The following is a 26958-nucleotide window of genomic DNA, read 5'->3' as shown; positions in this document are numbered from 1 at the left end:
CTAGCTATTTGTAACCCTAGCTAGCTAGCTCGCTAGCTAGATAATTAGCTAGCTTTTGTAACCCTTGCTAGCTATCTAAATAGCTAGGTGCTATTAGGTGCCCCCCTATGCTACCTATGCCCCCCCCCATCTGGATACACTAGATACAGAAATTCACAAAATGTAATTCAACTTTAATCCACTAAACAAACAACATAAATAAGCAATAGATAGATATTTTATCATTCCAGAATAAATTTGGGCCTTGAAAAAAATTATCAGTCTGTCCAATATCTCTATGAGCCTCTCATGGATGAGCTAATAAATAAAGCCTGTCTATAAACACAGATTTTTAATTACCACAGAGATTTTGAAGGAAATTCCATTCACGACTGTTAGATTTTATTATATTTAATTTTTTCATCCAGTCAGGTTTCAGAATCTCTGTGTTGCCATGACAATCTAATCTTTCCTTCAGAATAATCAGTAGTGCCAGGCTATTTTTTTTTATGATATATAAATAATAAATAAATATATATATATATAAAAGGTGCTAGTCAATCTAACCTCAACTATATCGCCAATGGGACTGTTTCATTAACCAATCAGATCCTCACAATTCAGCTAGCTAACAATCACTCCAGCCTAAAAGGGATATTTGACTCATTTAGCCATTTTCATAAGTAAGAAGATAGTACAGTATTTTGTTTGTAATTAATTTAATAACTTCATTATTTTTTTTATGTATAATTAATACCTTTAAAAATACAGTTTGCCACTTTCTGTCAACTGAAGATGACATCACGTGTGCTTGTGGCTTAGGTAATGACCAATCCATGACGTTTGAGTTCCAAGCACCTGTGATGTCATTTTCAGTTGACAAGTGGCAAAATGTGTTTTAAAATGTTTAATTTGACATTAAAAATAATGACGTTATCAAATTAATTCTAGACAAAATTGTAACTTTTTATGGCTAAATTAGTTGATTATCCCTTTAAATTGTAAACTTGCATGGCCGTTTTAGAGTGCCTCGTTGTTGGCCATGAGTGTGTGCACGTCAGAATGAGAAAGGCGGTGTTGAAAGGGAGTAAAAAAAACAAAAAAATAAATAAATAAATTTGAAGTCCTACAGCCAGCATGTGGACGCAAGCTTCCAGCTACCGTGGCCGTTTTAGAGCGCCTCGTTGTTGCGACATGGAGACACCTGAGAGATTATTCCAGACATCAGCGGATACATTTTCATGTTTAGACATAAGAAAGATGCCAGACAAAGTGTAATCCATTATTGATTAACAAATTCGATGCCGTCTTGGAGTGATTTTTTTTTTTTTTTTTTTTAATAAATAAGGAATGCTCAATATATAATTTCATGTAATCTCCCATCAATTTTTCACCAAATATTCATTAAGCTAAACAAGTACCTCATTAGCCGCGGTGCAAATAGGTCACGTCACCACCAGGCTACCAAGACTTTTCAGCATTTGCATAGGGTGCCTCCTGCGGGAGTGCAGATTTGAAAAGTAAGCAAAGCGTGTGCGTGCAGACGTGTGCGCGTGCGTGTGTGAGGGAGAGTTGACCCCGCAAGCAATCTCAGGAGGGCCTTGCGCTGGGAGAGTCTAATCAGACTCTAGCTGGCGCTTGTTCCCCGGGATTGCTCCTTCCCGGCCCTCAGGCCTAATTAGGACCCATGTGCACCATCCTCGCAGTGACGTCTGGTGCTCACCTATGCGCGTTTGTGTGTGCAAAGCCCTGGAAATGAGCCGCTGGTGTGCAAGGAATGACGGTGACGGGCAGGGGCATCAGAGGTAGTGGAGGTGCGCTACCTACGCCCCCCCCCCATCTGGAGGTCACAAGGCAAAGTAAAGCAAAAAAAAAAAAAAGGAGCATCTTTTTATGTTTTTCCCCTACTGTTCCCCTAATGATTGTGACCGTTTGCAGAAGGAAGACGTTAAAAAAAGTGAGAACATTCTGTGCAAGAAACGAGCATTTGAGGACGTTTTTAGAAGACTGCAGGTGGAACAGGTCAAAGCAGGCCCGAGAGATTATTTTTGAAATTGTCCTCCAACAATGTCAGATTACAAAAAAATGATATTGCTTTACATTTTCAAAGTTGCAGAAAACTGGAGCCAACTTTTTTTTTTTTTTTAATTTATTTACTTGTTTACTTTATTTATTAAGATTTTACTTGTAAAAAGAAAGAACATGACTTAACTGTTATGAGAGGAAGAAGACAGGAAGTACAAAAGAGGAACAGGAAGTGGGGAAGGAAATAAAAGTAACACCTCTGAGAATGGAGGGAACAAATGTAAACCTTCAATAAGTTAGAAGCTTCACAGAAAATCTATAAATTCATCAAGATGACAATGAATGAGTAATCCTTGGAGCATGTTGGGGAGAATCTTTTTGGTCTTGCCACCCTTGGAGCTACTTCTTATGGAATCTGCTGCCTGTGCCGACATTGGAATATCTTTCTTCCCAGAAAAGCTAAGTTTGTCCTCGTTTTCTCAGCGCAGTTTAATTCACACATTCCTCAGATATACAACCACAAGCAGAGTGAACACTAGAACAATCATCAGTAACTTGTTCTTGATTTGGCAGCCATTTTGTCACCAACAGGCTAGCTTAGATCTGATTAGCTTGTGACAAATGCTAATGGTTGTATGTTTTTAATTGTATACTGATGCATGTACCTTAAGTATGTGATGTGTTTGAAGTTGTTTGGTCATTTGTATGTAATACATATCCGTATTTGAAGCTTAAACTGCTACACAGATCCTAAAATGTATGCTAGTGAAATGATGCTAGCATTTTTAGGATGAGTGTGTCACCTCTATTTCTTTTGATACCTTATAGCCTAGCTAACATGAAGAAAACTCTTATCCAAATTGGGTCTTCTGTTTGCCTGTTTTGGCTGACTGGATTGATTTATCTGAAGCTACTAATTTTGAAACAATTGTAGCAACAGTTTTACAAGAAATGGCAAATGTGTGTCCATTAACATAAGGACAAAAATGAAGACTTGTTGTTTATGACTTTCAATTTGGATGCTTTTTCCGTGTTCTGATGGCTTAGTATGCATATGTAGCATGTTTGGGAGAATCTTTTTGGTCTTGGAGCTACATCTTGTGGAAACTGCTGCCTGTGGAATATCTTTCTTCCCAGAAAAGCTAAGTTTGTCCTCGTTTTCTCAGCACAGTTTACACATTCCTCAGATATACAACCACAAGCACAGTGAACCCTAGAACAAACATCAGTAACTTGTTCTTGACCTGGCAGCCATTTTGTCACCAACAAGCTAGCTTAGATCTGATTAGCTTGTTACAAATGCTAATGGTTGTAAGTTCTTAATTTTCCTGATGCATGTACCTTAAGTATGTGATGTGTTTGAAGTTGTTTGGTCATTTGTATGTAATACGTATCCGTATTTGAAGCTTAAACTGCTACACAGATCCTAAATGTATGCTAGTGAAATGATGTTAGCATTTTTAGGATGAGTGTGTCACCTCTATTTCTTTTGATACCTTATAGCCTAGCTAACATGAAGAAAACTCTTATCCAAATTGGGTCTTCTGTTTGCCTGTTTTGGCTGACTGGATCGATTTATCTGAAGCTACTAATTTTGAAACAATTGTAGCAACAGTTTTACAAGAAATGGCAAATGTGTGTCCATTAACATAAGGACAAAAATGAAGACTTGTTGTTTATGACTTTCAATTTGGATGCTTTTTCCGTGTTCTGATGGCTTAGTATGCATATGTAGCATGTTTGGGAGAATCTTTTTGGTCTTGGAGCTACATCTTGTGGAAACTGCTGCCTGTGCCGACATTGGAATATCTTTCTTCCCAGAAAAGCTAAGTTTGTCCTCGTTTTCTCAGCACAGTTTACACATTCCTCAGATATATAACCACAAGCACAGTGAACCCTAGAACAAACATCAGTAACTTGTTCTTGACCTGGCAGCCATTTTGTCACCAACAAGCTAGCTTAGATCTGATTAGCTTGTTACAAATGCTAATGGTTGTAAGCTCTTAATTTTCCTGATGCATGTACCTTAAGTATGTGATGTGTTTGAAGTTGTTTGGTCATTTGTATGTAATGCATATCCGTATTTGAAGCTTAAACTGCTACACAGATCCTAAAATGTATGCTAGTGAAATGATGCTAGAATTTTTAGGATGAGTGTGTCACCTCTATTTCTTTTGATACCTTATAGCCTAGCTAACATGAAGAAAGCTCTTATCCAAATTGGGTCTTCTGTTTGCCTGTTTTGGCTGACTGGATCGATTTATCTGAAGCTACTAATTTTGAAACAATTGTAGCAACAGTTTTAAGAAATGGCAAATGTGTGTCCATTAACATCAGGACAAAAAATGAAGGCTTGCTGTTGTTGTTTATGGCTTTCAATTTGGATGCTTTTTCCGTGTTCTGACGGCTTAGTATGCATATATGTAGCTTGACTTCAGTTCTCAGTGACAGTCTGAATGTGTGCGAATGGTTGTCCCACTCCATATTGGTTCAAATCTTACCATAAAAGAAAGTTAATATACTATGATGTAATCAGTAACAGATTCACAAACATTTTATAGCTAAAAGTGGAAGACCCATTTGAAAACGTCTCCTTTAACTGAACCCACAAGGACAAAAAAATAACTAAAAAAAAATATATATATATATACTTCTACCAAAATATCCTAAGGTGCAATGCTTCAAAGTGCCCTGCGACAAGTAATGATAAGGAACTGTGATATAGTTGCTTTTGTGGTAACAGATCACCTGTTCCCTCTCTTTCAAGTGTTTAGTATGCGGCAAAGGAGGCCAAATCCAGACTTTTCCCCGCAATCATGTGACCCGCAGTCTCCCAGCCTATTTGATAACCTGCCACGGCGAGGTGCTCCCTCCTTTTGTTTTCGCACGGTGATTGAAATTCCTCACACCCACCCCGTACGTCCGCCGATCATATCGCCGCCACCCACAGCAAAGCCTTGGCAATGGCGGCTACATCGCCCCGTAAAGATACCGTTTTCATTTTAGGTGCCAAGAATCCACCCAAGTGCATATTAAATGACAGCAAATGTGAGCATAGAAGTATGTTGGCCACATTTTGAAGGTTAAATTTTTAATTCATGATTGCCGGTTTTCACCTTGAAGGATTTCTTTTACAGAAATGAAATACAAAGAGCAAGCAAGGACGAGAGTAGATGGAACTCTTAGATGTACATGTGCAAATGATATAAATGGGCAAGCATCATTAGAGAAACACAAACTTGAGTTTTGCCGTTACGCTTCAGTGCCATGTTTTTCTGTGAGCAATTTTTGTGATAATCAATTCCACCAGATCGTTCTTTAAATGCGATTAGTTATATGATATAATCAATCGTCATAAAAATCTTAGATAACCTTCTACAATAGTGCCTTCTTTCCACTTTCCACCAACCATTACAGTTTTAGTGAGTTCAGTTTGGTATAAAACTTCTCAAACTATAACCACTCCTCATTTTTGTACACCTGCAGTGAGGTTACCAGTCGTAGTTCGTTTGTGAAAGCTTTTTGTCTTGCTTAGACAAGGGACTTCTTTCGTGTTACCGCGATTTGATCAATGGAATGTAGTTCATTGGGAAAACGTTGCCTCTACCACGATTTTTACAAGAGAATGGAATATTAACAAGGATGATTCCAGAGGTGGACAAAACCGTCACTCATCGACCCGTCAGTGATGGATGCCCAACTTTTCGGTGTGGCTTTTGAAACCTCGTAAAAATACACGGACGGAGCACCAACTGAAGCAGGTTTACGTTTGTTGATCGTGGTTAGTCAGTCCGTGCATTTTTCCGAAGCTTCCGTCAATGACGGGAGTTTATATTGACGCTTTTGTCCACCTATAGATGATTCCACCCAAACCGTTGTTGTTGGCGATAGATGCTTCATTTAGTTGCTAACTCATTCACTGCCATTGACGGCAAAAGACGTCAAATGATGTAGTTTTTTTCTGGGCTGGCAGTGAATGTGTTAATGGCTGTCTCATCAAAAAAAATGATACCATCCATGGTTTGGGGCATGGCTCTAACTTAGAGGATTGAACATTGTGTTTGGCCCATCTAGTTGAAGAAGCCTGCTCTGATGAGATGTGAAACGTGTTCTCAGACAACCAGAGCAGTAGATCGAGTCAGTGTCCTGGGAATGAAATGACCTGGATGAATTAACAGTGCACAATTGACCAAATTCTCCATGTGCCTTTCCCGTTGCATAAAAAACCTGATGAAAACACAAGAAAATGCTATAAAGTGCATCTACGTCATACCCTACAGACCAAGGAGTCCAACTGTCCGTTGACTGTTTTCTCAGTCTTTCGTCTCAGAATATCTTTTTGTTCTGATTTTTGATGAATCAAGCTAGCATGAAAGATAAATAGTCAAGTTGAGGTGATGCCTGCTCATCTCATATCTTTGTTTTTACTGGATTTTCTGTATTCACCCTCATAATTCCCCCTTTAAAAGTACATCAAATCACAAATGGCTACTCCCACTTGAAATCATGCCCCACCATTTCATAGAATTTAACGTTAAAGGGTCTATAGAAGTCCCGCAGCTGCTCGATGGCATCCCGGTCGATCTGCACGTGAGTCCTGCCTTTGGACTTTCCCAGGCAGCGAGGCGAGCCGCTGCTCTCCGGTTTCTTGAGGCACGGGAAGCCTTTGGTGCGGTTGAAGTAGAAGTGCTTGTCCGTGACGATGCGCTTGAGCCCCAGGAAGTCCTGCACCCGGGCCAGCTCGCCCGCCGGGTCGGTGATGAGGCGCTCGCCGCTGACGAAGTGGATCTGAGCCAGGGGGAAGTAGCGAAGCCAGTTCTCCAGGTGAAGGGCGTACAGGCCGATGCGAATGGCGTTCCAGGATGTGTCCACCAGGCCCGAGCTCTGGTTCCGGAAGGCGAGTTCTTGGAAGCTCGGCAAGTCGGGAGTTTTGGATAAAGTCTGGGTATAATCCGATATGGCTCGGGTGACGGGGTCTCGCACCACCACGATGAGCTTGGTGTCTCGGGACATTGCGGCGATCCTGTGCGGCGTCTCTTTTGTCACGAAGTAGCTCGGCGTCTTCTCCATGGTGAGTTGACCTTCTAGAGTCCTTGGCATCAAACCTCTGAAGGAAATATGAAAGCAAAGCGAAGACTTTTTGTTTACATCCACATAAATTATTTATTTTACGCTATTTCTTGGGGGGTGCAGCACTTTTGAAATGCTGTACAAGCTAAGCGTCTCAAACAGGGAGGACACAATGTCCTTTGCATCAAGGAAAATGGGACTGTTGGATGTTTTGATGCCGAGAAATTTGAGTGGGGACTAAAAAGACCAGTGGTGGAATGTAAAGAAATCCAATTACTTCATTACAGTACTTGAGTAGATTTTTTTCAGGTATCTGTGCTAAGGTGTTTTTTTCTGACATTTTACTTTTATTAAAAGTACTACTTTTTACTTCGAAAGAAAAGATCTGTGCGACTAAAAAAAGTTTTTATTTCAGAAATTGGTAAGCTCTTTGCGTGTTATTAGCTAATTTAGCATTTTATGGTAGTCAGGTCACACACAAAAGCTATGGAAAGGTTTTGGATTAGAGTGACCAGATTTTCAAAATGACAAATCATGAGACTACAATTTTGTTGAAATTCAAATATACCATAAATTTTCACCAGGACTTATTTATCACAGATTTGATTGCTAGCCAATCTGGTTGTTATCACCTAAGCTAATGTTAACTCTGTTGGTTGGTTCAACATTTGTAAATAATCAATGCACTCACCATTGTCCCACATTTTTATTTTTTTATTTTTGCTCGGTCCCGGCAGCTATTGGAAGATGCTGTTTATCTCGCGCTGGTCCCACTTTGTAACATTGGTAATTCGCCGTCAAAAAAAGGTCAGCTTGTGTTGGATCTGACTGACAGCATTAGGCTAGCAGGACTACATTTCCCATGATTCTTAGACATTTAAGACTGTTTGTGTAATAACTACAATTTCTGCACCCGCTCTTTGCAATTGAGACGCTGCATCAAAGCCTTCTGTATGCTCTAGCATAAAAACAAAACCAAAAAAACGTATATATACGTCTTTGGGACACTTAAAACATAAAAAAAACGTATTTACACGTTATTGGTTGCAAATGAGTTAATTCAGGACGTCTCGTCATCCTAATTTGAATCACATACAAGCCTGCGCCAGTGCTAGCTAGTTTGGTTTAGAAAAACAAAAACAAACCAACATGTCATTGTCGCAAGATATGAAAATTTAATTTGTATATCATTGATCATTTTACGCTTCTAATTTTAATTCTAACTTCTACTCACACAAGTCGAAAGTTTCCCCATCCCTGATAAAGACTTGAAATCCTAGCCAAGGAGAATCTTCTTTTGGCTCCAAACCCAGTTTCTTGATGCAAATGAAGACGCCGAAGCAAAGCGCGAGCGCAGTCACTTGTCACCAGAGAATTGTGTCTCGCACGGCTCTATCGTGTAGCACGCTTCAAGAGCCATAAATCACCATGAAGGCACGCACAACACATCCAGCAGCAGGTGACGATGCTCACTTACTCACAAGTCGACAAAGTGGAACGCTGTAGTCAGTACTTGATCTCAAATTCTCTAAGATGGCTGAAAAAGGTTAATCAAATCAATTAGATAGATGTACAGGAAGGTAAGTAATTGACATCACACATGTTCATCGGTATTAATGAGGTTATTTTAGATATGAACAAAATATGCACTCAATATATATAAAATACCGACTGTTGTAACCAGAACAAATGGTTTAAAGCAAAGAACAAAATAACTACATACTGTATTTTTCCCCCCAATTTCAAGTGCTCTCATTCAATGACAGCACAAAACTGCTGAATAGCAAACCAGCATTAGGTCCTCATTTTGCACATTTTGCACAACACTTAAAATATGACGTATTTATACGTTTTTGGGAGCTAATGAGTTAATTAAATTAGTAATGAATAAATATATTATAATTAATTAAATAAAATTAATAATTGTCTATCGTTTTATATCGAGCACATCATAACATAGCATCATAACCTGTGACATATGTTAGCTTATTTTAGGGGGGGGAAGAGTTGGTTTATTTTTCTGAATTTTTGTCAAGCCTGTCCTGATGTTATGAATATTCTATGCAGCTTTTATATTGGAACTCATTAGCTTGTCCAAGAGTATTTATTGAAGAGTGCTGCAAGCAAATGTATGTGCTCTAAGTGCAGCCCCTTCAGTCTAGTAATTATTTTTTTTTTACAGTACGTGTAAAAATCGAGTATACCGCATGCATTTATAACCCAAAACTTGCAACCGTATTAATCAGTTTGTAGGTTCGAGAAGGCTTGGGCAAACTTCTGTGCTCAAGGGGCTCATTTTCTTAGTTTAAGAGCAAAATTGCTCAAATCATTCTTAACTTGCTGTCATAATATCAATAAAAACAAAATCTGTGTGTTTTGCCCACCTCTGGGTTAGAACGTGAGCATCGGATCCAAGTCATATCACCTCCTCCCTGTGCTTGTTGTTTTGTGTTCATGGGAGAAGTTTCCAGTGACGTCTCGCACCGCACCGCAGTCCTCTTGAGAGTTGTTACCATTTGTAACATTTCCGGAATCTTTAGCTTCACCTTTTTTACTCATTTGAGACAACACTTGCACGTAGTCTATATACTGGTCAATAAGCGGCTGTCCAGCTCCACAGTTTGACCTTTACTCATCAGACGGCAAACGTCCGTTTTATGAAGGCCTCCCAAACCTCCAAAGTCTGTGTTGGCACTTGACCTTTTCTGGCGGCTGACAATCATAATGCCAGGGCGCCAATTACTGGAATGGCCGCGCTTTCTTCTCCAGTTATCTCATATGAGCACTCCTGCTTGACGGCGAATCGTTAACAAAAACGAATATGTGATATAATCATTTCAATGGTGATTTAGAGCGTTTTAAATGGTTGGGGTTGTCATGTGACTCCACGTGTTGTGTGACGCAATTTAACAGTCCTGCAGTTTACAAGTAAGTCTTACATTGACTCTCACTTTGGATTGTGTGGGTATGCCTAATGAAGTGTCTGACAGGCTTTCGACAAACACGGCCGTTTAACTCATTCACTGCCTTTGACAAGTATACTTGTCAATTGTATTTTTTAGAGCGGTGCTAAATGGGGGCGAATCTGAGCATGCTCCACTGTAAATATCAAACTTGGAAACAACTTTACTGATGCCCAACCACCGGTAGATGACATCATTGCCCCATTTTATAGGAAATAAACACAGTTTCAGAGTCCATGGGAGAAATGGCTGCATTTTGGCAAACCTACATTTTTCTGCTGTCAATTATAAAAGAACGGGACGGGACAAAAAGTAGGGAGTCTATTCTGTTATTTGGTAGATTCGGTATATATATAATTATTGAATGTAATATCACGTGAGTATTGGAAATGTAAAAATTTTCTATAATGACTGGCAGTGAATGAGTTAATGAGGCCGCGCTTTGTTAAAAGCCTTTATGTCGCAGTTTGGGATCAATAACCAAAACATTCCAAACTTCTTTGCGGAGGAAGGGAAAAAGTACAAGCTAGTTGACGACTACTGACAAGTTGGTTTATCCGTCTATTTTATGAACCGCTTATTCCTCACAAGGGTCGCGGGGGGTGCTGGAGCCTATCTCAGCTGGGCAGTAGGCAGTAGGACAGAGATGTACACGCATCCACACACACAAGCACACAATTCGGAGCGCCCAATTAACCCGCCGTGCATGTCTTTGGAATGTGGGAGGAGACCGGAGTACCCGGAGAAGACCCGCGCGGGCACGGGGAGAACATGCAAACTCCACCCAGGAAGGCCGGAGCCTGGACTCGAACCCGAGTCATCAGTACTGGGAGGCGGACGTGCTAACCAGTCACCCACCGTGCCACCCCAAGTTGGTTTAATTTATTGTAATAGCGGCAGGACGCAAAAATCAGCTCCGCTTCTCCTTTTAAAAATAAATAAATAAATAAATAAGTACAATATTTTTTCGAAGTTTTCACCTTGTTAACATAAAGGTGGAAAAAATTCTAAATTAATTGAAATATGACTGCATCTTTCAGTCATTCATAACATAATTTCGTAATAATTCATAAACTTGAGTTAAAATTGAAAAGATGAAAAAAACCGTAATGTTGATTTGTGCTGAGGTGTTTTCTGCCACTAGATGGCATCATTGCATTTGTAAGACGTTGGTGGTAGCTCAGTGCATTTTTCTTTTCATATTAAGAGCTGTCTATAACATGAAGTAACCTGTGAAATTCTGCACATTTTTAAAATTGGAATATACAACTTGACAGAATTCTACACAAATATATTCATTGTTATTAAAATTAATTACTGCTAAATAGGGGTGTGAATTGCCTCGTACCTGACGATTCAATTCGTATCACGATTCACAGGTCACGATTCGATTCGATACCGATTAATCCCGATACGAATTTATAAGTCGATTGTTGCGATTTTTTTTCATTCAAATTTAGAAAATACTAATCAGTAAGCTTGTAGAGTGTAAGATTTATATGAAAATGTATTATTTATTTATCTGAAATTTCAGTCTTATAGAGGTTGTAATCTGTTTCATGTTTGAACAGCATTAAAATAAAATATTAAGGCTTAATGTTCCGTTCATATAACATTCTTCCATGCTCAAGGTGTGAATCCTAAACCGAAGTCAGACGTTTTGTTGAATATTTTTCCATTAAAAATGGAAATTTAAAAATCGATTCACACACAAAAAAAAAAAAAAAAAAAAAAAAAGGCAATGATGATAAGACGTTGAATCGGTAAGACTACCGAATGAACAATTCTGAGCTCTTAAAAAAAAAAAAAAAATCGTTTTTTTTTTTTTTTTTTTTATTGAATCGATTCGAGAATCGCGCGATGTAGTATCGCGATGTATCGCCGAATCGATTTTTTTTTTTAAACACCCCTACTGCTAAATTTTGAAATGGAGTGTCAGCTGCATTGTGATTGGAATTCCCCCAATACAGGCTTTCCAATTAAGGGGCGTATTAAAAAATAATGTAGGGTTAAAGGAACTTAATGCATTGTCCAGTCCGGCACCCTTACCTGTACCACTCGAACCCTCTGTCATAGTTCCTGTCGAAGAAGTGCGTCTCGGTCCCGGCAGCTCTCACGTCCGGATGGATCCGTATAAACTCCAGAACCGCCCTGGTTCCTCCCTTCTTCACGCCAACTATGATGGCGTTGGGCAACTTTTTATTGCCGAACTTGGGGTGGCCCATCGGCGGGCTGGGCGTGTCGCCCCTGGCGTGGAGCGGAACTGAGGGCGGCCACTCGGCAGCCGACGGGGGAGGAGACGCGCAGGCTGCGCCGGCCGGGAGCCGCCGATTGCAGCTCGGCGCCGGATCCCCCGAAACCGGCAACATCATGAGGGGGTCCGCGTGGAATAAAGTGCAGTAGCCCACATAGGAAAGGAGCAGGGACAACAAGCACACGGATGTTTTTGTAAGCCGGCGATTGAAGAGGAGCGCGCATGCCATATCCATGGATACCAACAGTGCATTTTTTCCCCTTTTAATTAATCTTGCCTAATGTCTCCAAAGCTTTGAAAAGATCGCATTCCATCTCCTCTGATGCGCGTCCAAAACTTGACGTGAGAGGTGGGGGGAAAAAAAAGCCTATTCTGAGTTCTCCGTTCTTGGCCATGGTCATGACGCACCGGAAAGAAAGACGCGTGCTGGTCTGACAACTTCTTCGTCTGGCTCCCTGCACACACACCAAAAAAGAAGAAGGGAAAAAAAAATCCAGGTGGTGACGTCACAGCATCTTTGCATTAAACACGCGCTGGGCTCTCGCTCAAACTTGACTGACTCGCTCCTCAGCGAGTTGCTGCAGCACACAGATTCCAACACGTCGGATATTTTCAGCACACTGCAAAAACTCAACCCGGTGCTAGACGTTGCCATTACATATCCTAGTTAGAACTTGTTAATTTATCACAGGCAGCATACCAATCTATAAGATAACCTCCCGTACACCTTATATTCAAATCAAATCAAATCAAACGTTATTTATGTAGCACCTTTCATACATTCAAATGCAACTCAAAGTGCTGAGCAAATAAAACATATATAAAACAATAAAAAGAAAAAGCCATCCCTCCCCCTCCATATCCCCATGATCGTACCCACAGACGCACGCAAACCACAACATGGCGGGGCACAGAAGAACCCTGTGAGGAAAGGCACCCAGGAGGAGTTCATCCACTTTTTGCACATCACATCTATTGCGCATCTGTTGAGCCGCTTTCAAGACTATAAATACATAAAAAAAAAAAATAGGAATGCATTCAAACAACCACTTAGCTTTGCTTTAGTCAATTTAGCGTAATGCTAACAAAAAATAAGCAAAACATGCACACAAATATTTAAATACACCAATGTTTATATTATAGCCTATATTTGCTTATACTTATATTCTGCGTAGAATAGTACTGCAAAGCTCAATGTTATTTTCTTCTTTTCCTTTGCCGAGCAGTGTTATGAATCAGTGACATCATTTGACGAATAACTTGTATAATTTTGTGGAATTTATTTTTGCAGGTCAATCCCATAGACCTGAAACAATGGTTTTATTAAACAATAAAAAAATACAATAAAAAGAATTAATAATGTTTTTCTTATAACCAACCATTTTTATATCTTAAATTCACAATGTGTATAGACGCAAACTTTATTTTCTTGTCTAGAATCAAATCTAAATGTCATTAAAAATAACTCATCTTATTATATTTTATACTCGAGGCCACGCATTCTGGCTGACATACACCGTTAACAGAAGTTAATTCATTTACGGTTTTGTTTAGCGGGAAAAATCTTCTCTCAAGAGTCCAGTCACATATTAATTTGCCCACTATTTTGATGTTCAAACTTGAACGTTCCCCACTTTAACGCAAAGCTGTGAAAAGCCGCTAGCCGTCCGTGTCGGTTTTAGGTTAGCTTAGCAATTAGCGTGGCTTCTCCATCTTTTCTCGGCATCCATTTGTGAGAAAGATACCTGTTGGAAATGTACAGTAGCTTATTTGCCACTACAGAGGCGCTAATTACAGATATAGGAGCGACTTTAACATGTTTAGCCACATTAATAGCTAGCCGAAGCACGTTGCTAGCTAGCTGGTGCAGCAAACGTAGCACCTTCTCGGTGGTTGATTCTCAGTTTCTAGTGTGATATTTTTTACATTTTTAAAAACATTGTAACATTTTTGTTTTGTATAAGTCTTTTTTTTTTCTTTTGTGACAACATTGTTGCTTTTGTTTAACTTTAAAAGCAACATGCTAATCCCTGCAGCGTTAGCCTCCCCGGCGCTATTTCAAGCCGAAGTCGGCTAATATTCCGTGAGCGCAAACTGCTGAATAAAACAGCAGAGTTCCAATGACAGACACTAATTCCGTGACAGTGTTTTGCTTTTGGGCAAGGGCACGGTTGGGGTCATCCCTCTTCGTTTCCTGACGAGTGGACTGACAATCCCGGAGGGGGGGAAACGCGAAGATAAAAACGCGGAGTAGCGCGCGGACGTGCGGGGAGGAGTCGAGGTGTCACCGCGTTGCTCCCGAGGGTGCCTGCGCCCAATCTCGGAGGCCTCTGATTAAAGAATGATTTATAGGGGCCAGTCGCAGGGCCCCCCTCAGCAATCCGTCTCGTGAATGAGATTTTTTCCCCGCAAGAGGGCGGGTAAATCAAACCTCGGAGCGAGTACGTCTACGCAGGCTGTGATTAAATGTTATAATCACCTCTGCTGAGTGTGCAAGCTTGTGTTTTCTGCTTGTTTTTTTTTATTTTATTTATTTTTTTATCAGGGACATTGAAGCTTTAAATCAGTTTACCCTGAGTTTGGTTACAGGGCTTATGGTTTATTTTCAGCTATCATAGACTGCACAGTCCCAGTGATGGTTTTATATGAGAAAGATTGCTCTAGCAGTAACCACTTAGGTAAGTCACTCTCATACACACTAGTAAATCACTCTTAAACACACTAGTAAAACACACTCTCACCCACCACTGAAATAATCTCATACTCCTGAAATGGTCTCATACGCACCTGTAAATCAATCTCATAACACTAGTTAGTCAATCTTATACACAATCATAAGTCACTCTCATACACACTAGTAAATCACTCTCACACACACACCACTGAAATGATCTCAAACACTACTGAAATGCTCTCATACACACCCGTAAATCACTATCATGCACACTAGTTAATCCATGTCGATCGCTAGTACAACACTCACATACCACAGAAATGATCTCAAACACTACTGAAATGCTCTCATACATACCCGTAAATTAGTCTCATGCACACTAGTTAAATACTCCCTAGTAAAATACTCTGTACACACTTGACAACACTCTCACACACTGCTGAAATAATCTCATATGCTCAACTGAAAAGAAATCTCATACATACTACTGAAGCTCTCTCGTTAACAGTAGTAACTCACTGTCATACACACTTATAAAACACTCACACACACTACTGAAACACTTATACACTACTGAGACGTCATATGCTGCTGAAATGATCTCATACTACTGAAATGATCTCATAATAGTGAAATGCTCTCATGTAGACATGTAAATCATTCTCATAACACTAGTTAGTCAATCTCATACACACTCGTAAGTCACTCTCATTCACACTAGTAAATCGCTCTTATACACACTAGTGAAACACTCTCACACACACAACTGAAATCATCTCAAACACTACTGAAATGCTCTCATACTCACCCGTAAATCACTCTTATGCACACTTGTTAATCAATGTCATACACACTAGTAAATCACTCTTATACACACTAGTAAAACACTCACATACCACAGAAATTATTTCAAACACCACAGAAATGCTCTCATGCACACCCATAAATCACTCTCATACACACTAATTAATCTCATACTCCCTAGTAAAATACTCTGTACACACTTGTTAAACACTCTCACACCCACTACTGAAATAATCTCATGCTCAACTGAAAAAAATCACATACATACTACTGAAGCTCTCTCATTAACAGTATTAACTCACTTGTCATACACACTTATAAAACACACACGCAAACTACTGAAATACTCATATGCATTATTGAACACACACTGCAGAAACACTTATACACTACTGAGACGTCATATGCCCTAGTAAATCACTCATATGCAATTGAGAAAGGCTCTCACACTATTAAAACTTACTACTGAAACGTTCTCACGCGCACTACTGAAATTGCATTACACACACTACTGAAACATATACATACTACTGAAACACTCTTTTAGGCAGTAGTGAATCACTCTCATACACATTTGTCAAACACTCTCATACAACTGCTGAAACACATACATTTATTTTATCCTGTGTGAAGCCTTCAGAGAAAAGTCTGGACACCATTTTTAATGTCATGAAAAAATGTATTTAAATTTAACCTCTTGAGTAACAGATGTTGTGCTGTTAAAAAAAACAACTAATTATTGTATATTAACTACTAGTCTTGTATTTTTTTTTTTCAGGTGAAAATATAAAGTTTATTTTTACTGAAATGTTCCGTTCAAATATGACTGTATTATATATAAAACACTTATCGAAAAGAAGAGTTTTGGACCAAATTGTATAATGCATTTATAATAAAAAGCAATATAAGTACAGTAGAAAGGGAAAATTGTTGATACCAACCACTTATTATTAGCTCTTGACAAAAATTGTTCATATGATAGTGGGTTGTTTTTTTCTGCTCTCTCTCTCATTTGTCTCGTGGCAAATTCCAAAAGCCACTTTTTCTTGCTGGCCACTGTGCCAGCGGCTTAGCTCGTTTGTCAGCACTAAGTGAGGCCTGAGGTGGGGGAGATGGGGGTTTGTGTCACCACTCTCATACGGATGATGCGCCGCAACTTCACCTCGCAGATGGATGAGCGATGGCTTCTTAGCAGAAACAATTCACGCCCACTCCGTAAAGCCAACACCCCTCCAAGCTCTTTTATTGACTGCCTCTCTTGGGCTCATAAATGGACCCAAGGGGACCACCAGGCTGCATCTAGTATCTGTTGGTGCAACCCTCTCGCAGGTGCAGATATTTACAATACTGGAAATGAGTAATCACTTATTTCCACACAAGCAAAATATATATAAATCACTCAAATGTACTTAAAATATGGCCTTTTGTCACTTGTAAAGCGTTGACTTCAATATCATGGCTTCATCACGTGGAAAAATAGCTGCTACAACAGCACAACCTACCGGTGAGACAAGGGTAACGCAATTCATTTGTGGAGCGATTCGGATTTTGAGGGACACTAAATGACGTTAATAATGAAATGCATCCATTTACTGGACAATATATTCGGTATACCTTCAACTAATGAGATCCAATATTATACCTTAAACCTAATAATGCTCATTTGTGATTGTCACTATAAGTGTACAGTTTGTTTACACTGTATATGTATGTAGTGTATATTTAGATCAGGGGTGTCCAAACTTTTTCATTTGAGGGCCACATACAGGAAATTCGAAGGACGCAAGGGCCACATAATGTTATGAAGAGAAATTGTATTTAGTCCTAAAAATTGTACAAATAATTTATTTGTGCTTTTGCATATTTAGAAAAATGCTACAGTATAAAAACCAATTCATTTTTAATATGGAAGTAGGGTTATTATAGTTTTTTTTTTTAATTTAGTTAGTTTTAATTGGTTTTCAGGGTGTGGTTTTTTTTTAATTAGTTTGTTCTTTAATCAATGTTTAGTTTTAGTTTAGTTAGTTTCAGTATTGGTTTTAGTTTTTTTTTATGTGTAGTATTGTGCGCAATTTTTAAAAAAACACCACGGGCACGACGTCATTATCCGGTTTATATCAAAATACATCTACTAAAAATCACATTTAAAATCATTCCCAAAGGCTCATGCATTAAATTAACTACCAAAGACTAAAACGAAGGACATTTTTGCTATAATTATAGTTTTATTTTAGTTAGTTTTGTAAACATAAAATGTAGTTTCAGTTAGTTTTCTTTTTTAAAAAAGCAAATTCGTTTTTATTTTATTTTGTTAACGAAATTGTTTTTTGAATTTTTGTTTTTTCGTTAGTTTTAGTTAACTAAAATAACCTTTAATAGCACCTGTGTTTTTTGACACCCTCCCTTCTTACTTTGACCATCTCCAAACATTTTTGTTTTTATTTTATCTGAACTGAGTCAAATGCCATTTTTAGCATATGTCGCGGGCCACTAAAAAATGGACGGCGGGCCGCAAATGGCCCCCGGGCCGTAGTTTGGCCACCCCTGATTTAGATCTTCAAAATTTACATAATGGTTAACTTTGTGGGTTTTTTTTTTTAAATTTTTTTTATTGAGGAGCTCAATCATTTCAGTATTTTACCTTATAACATTTATTTTATCAACTAAATAGATGGTCATGACTTAACCCCATTGGATTAATTACTAATGATATTTCTGAAAGCATTTTGAATTGTAATTGGTAACAGTGGACACGGATGAATTCCACATGAAGAGACATCTCAAAAGGAACATTCTCACATCATCGAGGAATTTTCAAGAAAGGCGCTTCAGTGCACTGGATTATTATTATTTTTTTTCTTTAATCATTCTGCAGAAGCATGATCTATGAAACAAGTCCAACTCCTTTGGGATTTCTTTCTAAATCATATGCTGATCTCTATAATGTGCGAATAATGCCCTCACTGCGTTCTGCTGACTCTGGAGATTTGCCTGCAGAATCCCTTTGGGAGACGGACACATTCAGTTATCATTGTGGCGTGACCTTTATTTCGCTCCCTTGTTAGATATTCACATAATGTCTCTTTGTATGGCCGCATACCATTTTATAATAATATTATGTTACCTTAAATGTTAATTCTGTGGACCACACCTGATGAAATGACAGCAATTGTCCCTAGTATGGAGTCTTATGTGAGAATATTAACGCCGTCATCACATTTTGGTGAAGGAAGATGACTTCAACTTAAAATATGTTTGATTGAAAAAAGAAAACAAATATTGTAAGAAGGGCCTGAAGGTGATTGCAATTGCCAACTTAACCACAAGAGGGAAGTAAAGGATAAAAATATTTTCAAGACCGTAAGACCCTCAACATTCACACTGAATGAGTGTTTGATACAAGATTTTCTTCCTGTTTTTTTTTTTTTTTTTTTTTTTAATTGCTTCTTTTTTTTGGATTGTTTTTTAATGACAGAAAAAAAATCCAAAAAAACAGACAAAGGAGAAAAAAAAATACACACAAAAAAAACAGAAAAAAATACGATAAATGTGAAAAATCCAAAAACAGAAATAAATTCCATGACATAGATTGCTCCTTGACAACAGAAAAAGAGTATTTTGAAAAAAATTCTGGAAAAACAGAAAAAAATTCTGAACCCCCCCCCCCCAAAAAAAAACAAAAGAAAAAAACGACACACAATTCTGAAAAAGGGGAATCAAAGAGAACAGGAATTATAAAAATAAATAAATAAATAAATAAATTATATATATATATATATATATATATATATATATATATATATATATATATATTCTTAAAAACAGGGGAAAAAAATCTGAAAAAAAAAACACAAACAAAATTCCGAAAGACAGAAAAGAAATCCCATAAAACAGATTTTTCCCAAAAAACAAATTAATCCAAAAAAACAAAAGGAAAAAAATATCCAAAAAACAGAGTAAAAGTATTCTATAAAACAATAATTAAAAAATCTGAAAAAAATTCCCATAAACAATGCACAAATAATTTAGTGCAACATGTGAATACAATACGCTTCCATACAATTCAGTTCTTGTGATAATATATGGTATGATATAAAAGACAAAACAATTACATCATTCATCTCTACTTGTGTAGTCAACTGTAATTAATTGTTCTATTTGATAGTATTTCTTTCTATTAGAGTTGCCATGGGAAACTACAGTATTTTGTGACAGCAACTATTGTATATCTTGCGTCACATGTAACATGTACTCAACTTAATTCAAACCCACAGACACACACACGCACACACTTAAGTGAGTTCTCTTCTCCCAGACAGGAAATGATGTCATCTCTCCGTCTCCAAGGAGATGGAGGCAGTTGCTAAGATACTGTGACACCAGGGTTTTTCCTCACTCTTTTCTCTCAGCCTCACATATATTGGCGCCAGCCACTAAATGTATACTTTTTTTTTTTTTTTCCAGGGGGTTTGGAATTGATGGCCGTGAGTCCGGCCCCCTTCCGTCCAAACCTCCCTTCACAGTGTGAGCCGCACCTCTGTGGTGCTATCAGCATGCCACATATGTCTCGGCGCGCTAGCATGTCTCTGCCAAATCCTCGTCGCCCTCCCTCTCCCGACGCCGCGTTAAGTTGAAGCCATTTGACAATCCCCTCCTCTGTGCGCTTCATGTACTGATGACACGAGCAATGCAACCATGATGTTTATTTATGGTGAACAAAACGCACGGCCGTGTCGTCCTCTCCTCACAGATGCTCAAGGGTGCCCGCGAGTACACGAGCCATACATGCATAAAGGGGGGGGGGATATCAGATTCAATGTGCAATGACACAGTGAGGACACGGAGTGGAAAGCAGAGGGGGGGGGGGGACTTGGCAGGGGCGGCGTGGAGTCATTTTAAATGGCGTGGCGGCCGGGGGATGGGAGGGGGGCGGAAGGGATGCTGGAAGGCAAAAAGATGTACACAGAGGAGAGCGAGCGCTGAAAGGCGGCCAGGTTGGGACGCAGGCCGGATTGTGAGCTGAGATTTCAGCGAGGGTGGGAAAAAAAAAAAAAAAAAAAAGAGGAGGGGGAACAAGGGAAAGGAGGAATATCCTCTGCACCGCTGTGTGACTGGAAATTTAATAGAGAGAGAGAGGAGGGGGGAGGGGGGGAAGGGGTGTAGGGGAAGGCAAAAAGGCACAGAGACCTCATTGCTGTGCGGCTTTCAGCAAAAAGCAGGCGCTCGTGAACAATACTCACTACGGCATTCACGGGGAGGGGAAGTGCAAAAGGGAGGGGGGAGGAGCAAAGGCGAGGGGAGGGGGCAGGGGGGGGCATATCTCGGGGCTCTTTGGGAAACATAACCGGCCTTCTGCGTCCTCTGACCTTTCGGTGCGGGCTAAGATGGGGCGAAGACAGTGAAGAGGGCAGTCAAAAACTGATAAGAGGGGAAATGTGGCAAATGTGCACATATACAGACATAAGGAGAAGTCAAGTCAAAAATTACATTACGTTACATTCGGATTAATTGTTAGGCTCTGGATTTGGATTCCAAAAACGCAGAGGCAAATAAGATTTTAACTCTTTATTCGCATAACGTCGAGAGGCGTACAACAAACTTGACTAGACGAGAAAGAATGAGAATGCATCGAGAATCACGAGATGCTAAACTAACTTGGTCTGTGGAGGTGCACAGAGGAACAGAGGAAATAAATCCAACAAAACACACACTTATCAAACAGGCTTATATAGACAATGAATCAATCTGATTGGCTGTGGCTAGACATGTGGATAACAGGTCTGACATGGAATTATCTGATTGGCTGTTGACCAGAAAAAGAGATTAAAGATTCCCGACATCACTTAGCTTGTGATAGAATTTTACCAGTTGAAACTAGATGCTGGTTACATCAGTTCAAAACAGACACTTGAACTCACGGTCATGACCCAAACATAACCCTTGCATGACCCTAGTCACGACAGTAAACATAACCCTTACATGACCCTAGTCACGACAGTAAGCATAACCCTTGCATGACCCTAGTCACGACAGTAAGCATAACACTTACATGACCCTAGTCACGAAAGCAAGCATAACCCTTGCATGACCCTAGTCACGACAGTAAGCATAACCCTTGCATGACCCTAGTCACGACAGTAAGCATAACCCTTGCATGACCCTAGTCATGACAGTAAGCATAACACTTACATGACCCTAGTCACGAAAGCAAGCATAACCCTTGCATGACCCTAGTCACGACAGTAAGCGTAACCCTTGCATGACCCTAGTCACGACAGTAAGCATAACCCTTACATGACCGTAGTCATGATATTAATATTGTGTTTGTGGAAAATGAATTTAGCAGCAAAATCTGCCTGTTTATCCATCCCAGGGGGCGGCCATTTTGCCACACTCTGTCAACTGAAAATGACATCACAGTCGCTCAGGTAATGACCATAATTTTTTAAACTTTATTTCCCCTTTTTAATGGTTCACCCTTTTCAAATATAGTGGATCTAAAAGGTCTACACACCCCTGATCAAATGCCTTTTTTTTTATGTGCTATAAAAAACAAAAACAAAATCTACAACCCCATTCTAGCTGAAAATTTGGTGGTAACTGTTGCCTGCTTTTTTTTTTCTTTTTTTTTAAATATATTATTATTTTTTTTAAACTGTTCATAATTCCCTCCACCTAGACTCAGGCCTGATGCTAACACCACCACGTTTGGCTGTATGTATTGTATGTATTGTGTTCCTTTGGTGATATGCAATTTTGTGTTTGTGCCAACCACCTTTTGGAAGCATGTGACCAAAAAGTTCAATCTCCAACAACTACAAAACCTCCCATATGCATTTGGGAGATAAGTATTTGTAAAAGGTAGCCAGGCTTGGATGCTTTTTTTTTTTTTTTTTTTTTTTTTTTGGGAAAGATAGCACAGCCTAAACATGAAGAAGCACCAAACAGCAGCCAGTTACTTGCCAGAAATTCCTGCGATTTTTTTTTTTTTTTTTTTTAAACGACCTCTTGGCTTGACTTCTCTTCTTCAGAATTTTGGCGGCACATCCAGTTCTTCATAATGTCACTCTTGTGCCATATTTCATCCGCTTGAGAAGGACTGTCTTCAACGTGTTCCATTGTATATTTCATGCAATGGAAATCCTTTTGTACCTTCTCCTCACTGATACCTTTGAAGAATGAAATCCCTCTGATGCTGCGGAAGTTCTCCGCGGACCATGCCTTGCGCCGTAAGATGTGCCTACAAAAATATCAGTCAAACATAGTAGAACAGGTGAACTTTATTTTGAGGTGATTTTTTTTAATTTTTTTTTTAATTTGGGGTGAATCAGAGGCGCTTGGTGTGTTTGAATGTGATTGATTCATTCAGCTTTATAATATTAAAGACGCAATGGACTATTTTGAGTTTATCTCTTGTTACATACCAATCGCATCGTCCTATAAGGATTCTCTATACCGTGTGCAATGGATCTTAGTACCAGTACCGTTTTGGTCCACTGAGACAAATAATCACCTTGTCCAGTAATTAGCATTACATTAGCGTAGCTTGTACCTTGATGGACAGAAATAGACTGTCTCTTGTACCCCATTTCTCGACACTATGGATGTCTTTTCTAGCTTGATAGTCAGAAATGAGCAAATCACATTTGGAAGTGGACTTCTTGTAGGCTGAAATACTGTCATTTTTAGTCATTCGGCCTGATACTGATACCCGGTATTGGTACTCGCCCATCCCTAGTAAATATATTTCTGCCATGTTTCATGTAAATGAGTCACTTTGAAAACTGCCTGGCTCGTTTTGATTGGTCAAGTTACATTTGAAACAGTCATGACAGGTAATGGATGTAATTGACATTGGCTAAGAATTAAACTTGCATTCAAAAGACAGATTCTTAAAAAACAAAAAAAAAACAAAAAACATTGCGTTCAGACATTCTAAAAACACGGGTCAAAAATAACCCAAGTTGGAAAAAACAAGGGGCCAACTCAACTTTTTTGGTTATTCAATTGACCCAAAAAGTTGGGTCAAATCAATAACCCACAAAAAACCCTCTAAAATTGGGTTATTTTGTGGGTTATTAATTCATTTAATTTTACCCATCTTTTTGGTTTGAAGTCAAAAACTTGGGTCAGTTCATTTTTGACCCAGTACAATTGAGTTATTCGATTTACCCAAAAATTTGGGTCAAATGAATAACCCACAAAACAACCCAACAAATTGGGTTACTTTGTGGGTTATTGATTTAATTTCACCCATCTTTTTGGGTTAAATAACTCAAAAAGTTGGGTCGGTTCATTTTTGATTAAATTCAATTGGTTTATTCAATTTACCCAAAAAGTTGGGTAAAATGAATAACCCACAAAACAACCCAACAAATTGGGTTACTTTGTGGGTTATTGATTTAATTTCACCCATCTTTTTGGGTTAAATAACTCAAAAAGTTGGGTCGGTTCATTTTTGACCCAATTCAATTGGGTTGTTCGATTAACCCAAAAATTTGGGTCAAATGAATAACCCACAAAACAACCCTACAAATTGGGTTACTTTGTGGGTTATTGATTTAATTTCACCCATCTTTTTGGGTTAAATAACTCAAAAAGTTGGGTTGGTTCGTTTTTGACCCAATTCAATTGAGTTGTTCGATTAACCCAAAAATTTGGGTCAAATGAATAACCCACAAAACAACCCAACAAATTGGGTTACTTTGTAGGTTATTGATTTATTTTCACCCATCTTTTTGGTTTAAATAACTCAAAAAGTTGGGTCGGTTCATTTTTGATTAAATTCAATTGGTTTATTCAATTTACCCAAAAAGTTGGGTAAAATGAATAACCCACAAAACAACCCAACAAATTGGGTTACTTTGTGGGTTATTGATTTAATTTCACCCATCTTTTTGGGTTAAATAACTCAAAAAGTTGGGTCGGTTCATTTTTGACCCAATTCAATTGGGTTGTTCGATTAACCCAAAAATTTGGGTCAAATGAATAACCCACAAAACAACCCAACAAATTGGGTTACTTTGTGGGTTATTGATTTAATTTCACCCATCTTTTTGGGTTAAATAACTCAAAAAGTTGGGTCGGTTCATTTTTGACCCAATTCAATTGAGTTGTTCGATTAACCCAAAAATTTGGGTCAAATGAATAACCCACAAAACAACCCAACAAATTGGGTTACTTTGTAGGTTATTGATTTATTTTCACCCATCTTTTTGGTTTAAATAACTCAAAAAGTTGGGTCGGTTCATTTTTGACCCAATTCAATTGGGTTGTTCGATTAACCCAAAAATTTGGGTCAAATGAATAACCCACAAAACAACCCAACAAATTGGGTTACTTTGTGGGTTATTGATTTATTTTCACCCATCTTTTTGGTTTAAATAACTCAAAAAGTTGGGTCGGTTCATTTTTGACCCAATTCAATTGAGTTGTTCGATTAACCCAAAAATTTGGGTCAAATGAATAACCCACAAAACAACCCAACAAATTGGGTTACTTTGTAGGTTATTGATTTATTTTCACCCATCTTTTTGGTTTAAATAACTCAAAAAGTTGGGTCGGTTCATTTTTGACCCAATTCTATTGGGTTGTTCGATTAACCCAAAAATTTGGGTCAAATGAATAACCCACAAAACAACCCAACAAATTGGGTTACTTTGTAGGTTATTGATTTATTTTCACCCATCTTTTTGGTTTAAATAACTCAAAAAGTTGGGTCGGTTCATTTTTGACCCAATTCAATTGGGTTGTTCGATTAACACAAAAATTTGGGTCAAATGAATAACCCACAAAACAACCCAACAAATTGTGTTACTTTGTAGGTTATTGATTTATTTTCACCCATCTTTTTGGTTTAAATAACTCAAAAAGTTGGGTCGGTTAATTTTTGACCCAATTCAATTGGGTTGTTCGATTAACACAAAAATTTGGGTCAAATGAATAACCCACAAAACAACCCAACAAATTGGGTTACTTTGTAGGTTATTGATTTATTTTCACCCATCTTTTTGGTTTAAATAACTCAAAAAGTTGGGTCGGTTCATTTTTGACCCAATTCTATTGGGTTGTTCGATTAACCCAAAAATTTGGGTCAAATGAATAACCCACAAAACAACCCAACAAATTGGGTTACTTTGTAGGTTATTGATTTATTTTCACCCATCTTTTTGGTTTAAATAACTCAAAAAGTTGGGTCGGTTCATTTTTGACCCAATTCAATTGGGTTGTTCGATTAACACAAAAATTTGGGTCAAATGAATAACCCACAAAACAACCCAACAAATTGTGTTACTTTGTAGGTTATTGATTTATTTTCACCCATCTTTTTGGTTTAAATAACTCAAAAATTTGGGTCGGTTAATTTTTGACCCAATTCAATTGGGTTGTTCGATTAACACAAAAATTTGGGTCAAATGAATAACCCACAAAACAACCCAACAAATTGGGTTACTTTGTGGGTTATTGATTTAATTTCACCCATCTTTTTGGGTTAAATAACTCAAAAAGTTGGGTCGGTTCATTTTTGACCCAATTCAATTGGGTTGTTCGATTAACCCAAAATTTGGGTCAAATGAATAACCCACAAAACAACCCAACAAATTGGGTTACTTTGTGGGTTATTGATTTAATTTCACCCATCTTTTTGGGTTAAATAACTCAAAAAGTTGGGTCGGTTCATTTTTGACCCAATTCAATTGGGTTGTTCGATTAACCCAAAAATTTGGGTCAAATGAATAACCCACAAAACAACCCTACAAATTGGGTTACTTTGTGGGTTATTGATTTAATTTCACCCATCTTTTTGGGTTAAATAACTCAAAAAGTTGGGTTGGTTCGTTTTTGACCCAATTCAATTGAGTTGTTCGATTAACCCAAAAATTTGGGTCAAATGAATAACCCACAAAACAACCCAACAAATTGGGTTACTTTGTAGGTTATTGATTTATTTTCACCCATCTTTTTGGTTTAAATAACTCAAAAAGTTGGGTCGGTTCATTTTTGATTAAATTCAATTGGTTTATTCAATTTACCCAAAAAGTTGGGTAAAATGAATAACCCACAAAACAACCCAACAAATTGGGTTACTTTGTGGGTTATTGATTTAATTTCACCCATCTTTTTGGGTTAAATAACTCAAAAAGTTGGGTCGGTTCATTTTTGACCCAATTCAATTGGGTTGTTCGATT

The 26958-nt window shown here is 38.4% G+C and overlaps 1 protein-coding gene across 1 annotated transcript; it reads right to left on the bottom strand.

Moving 5' to 3' along the window:
• Positions 1-5012: 5012 nt before the first annotated feature.
• On the bottom strand, positions 5013-12824 carry LOC144005258 (heparan sulfate glucosamine 3-O-sulfotransferase 2-like). Its single transcript, XM_077503312.1, has 2 exons — positions 12087-12824; positions 5013-7111 (listed from the first exon to the last, which is right to left on the bottom strand). The coding sequence occupies exons 1-2, from the start codon at positions 12524-12526 to the stop codon at positions 6493-6495; spliced, it is 1059 nt and encodes a 352-aa protein (XP_077359438.1). The 5' UTR covers positions 12527-12824; the 3' UTR covers positions 5013-6492.
• Between the last annotated feature and the right edge of the window lie 14134 nt (positions 12825-26958).

The sequence above is a fragment of the Festucalex cinctus genome, chromosome 17 (assembly GCF_051991245.1).
Source record: "Festucalex cinctus isolate MCC-2025b chromosome 17, RoL_Fcin_1.0, whole genome shotgun sequence".
NCBI classification, from domain to species: Eukaryota; Metazoa; Chordata; class Actinopteri; order Syngnathiformes; family Syngnathidae; genus Festucalex; species Festucalex cinctus.
Note: the sequence above shows the minus strand (reverse complement) of the source record. Positions and strands in the feature narration are given on the sequence as shown.

Bases quoted from the DNA above. Each gene is read 5' to 3' on its own strand.
- LOC144005258 (XM_077503312.1), bottom strand. From the start codon at position 12,526: ATGGATATGGCATGCGCGCTCCTCTTCAATCGCCGGCTTACAAAAACA. The intron at 7,112-12,086 runs GTAAGGGTGCCG...TATTTCCTTCAG, and splicing joins AGAGGGTTCGAGTGGTACAG to AGGTTTGATGCCAAGGACTC.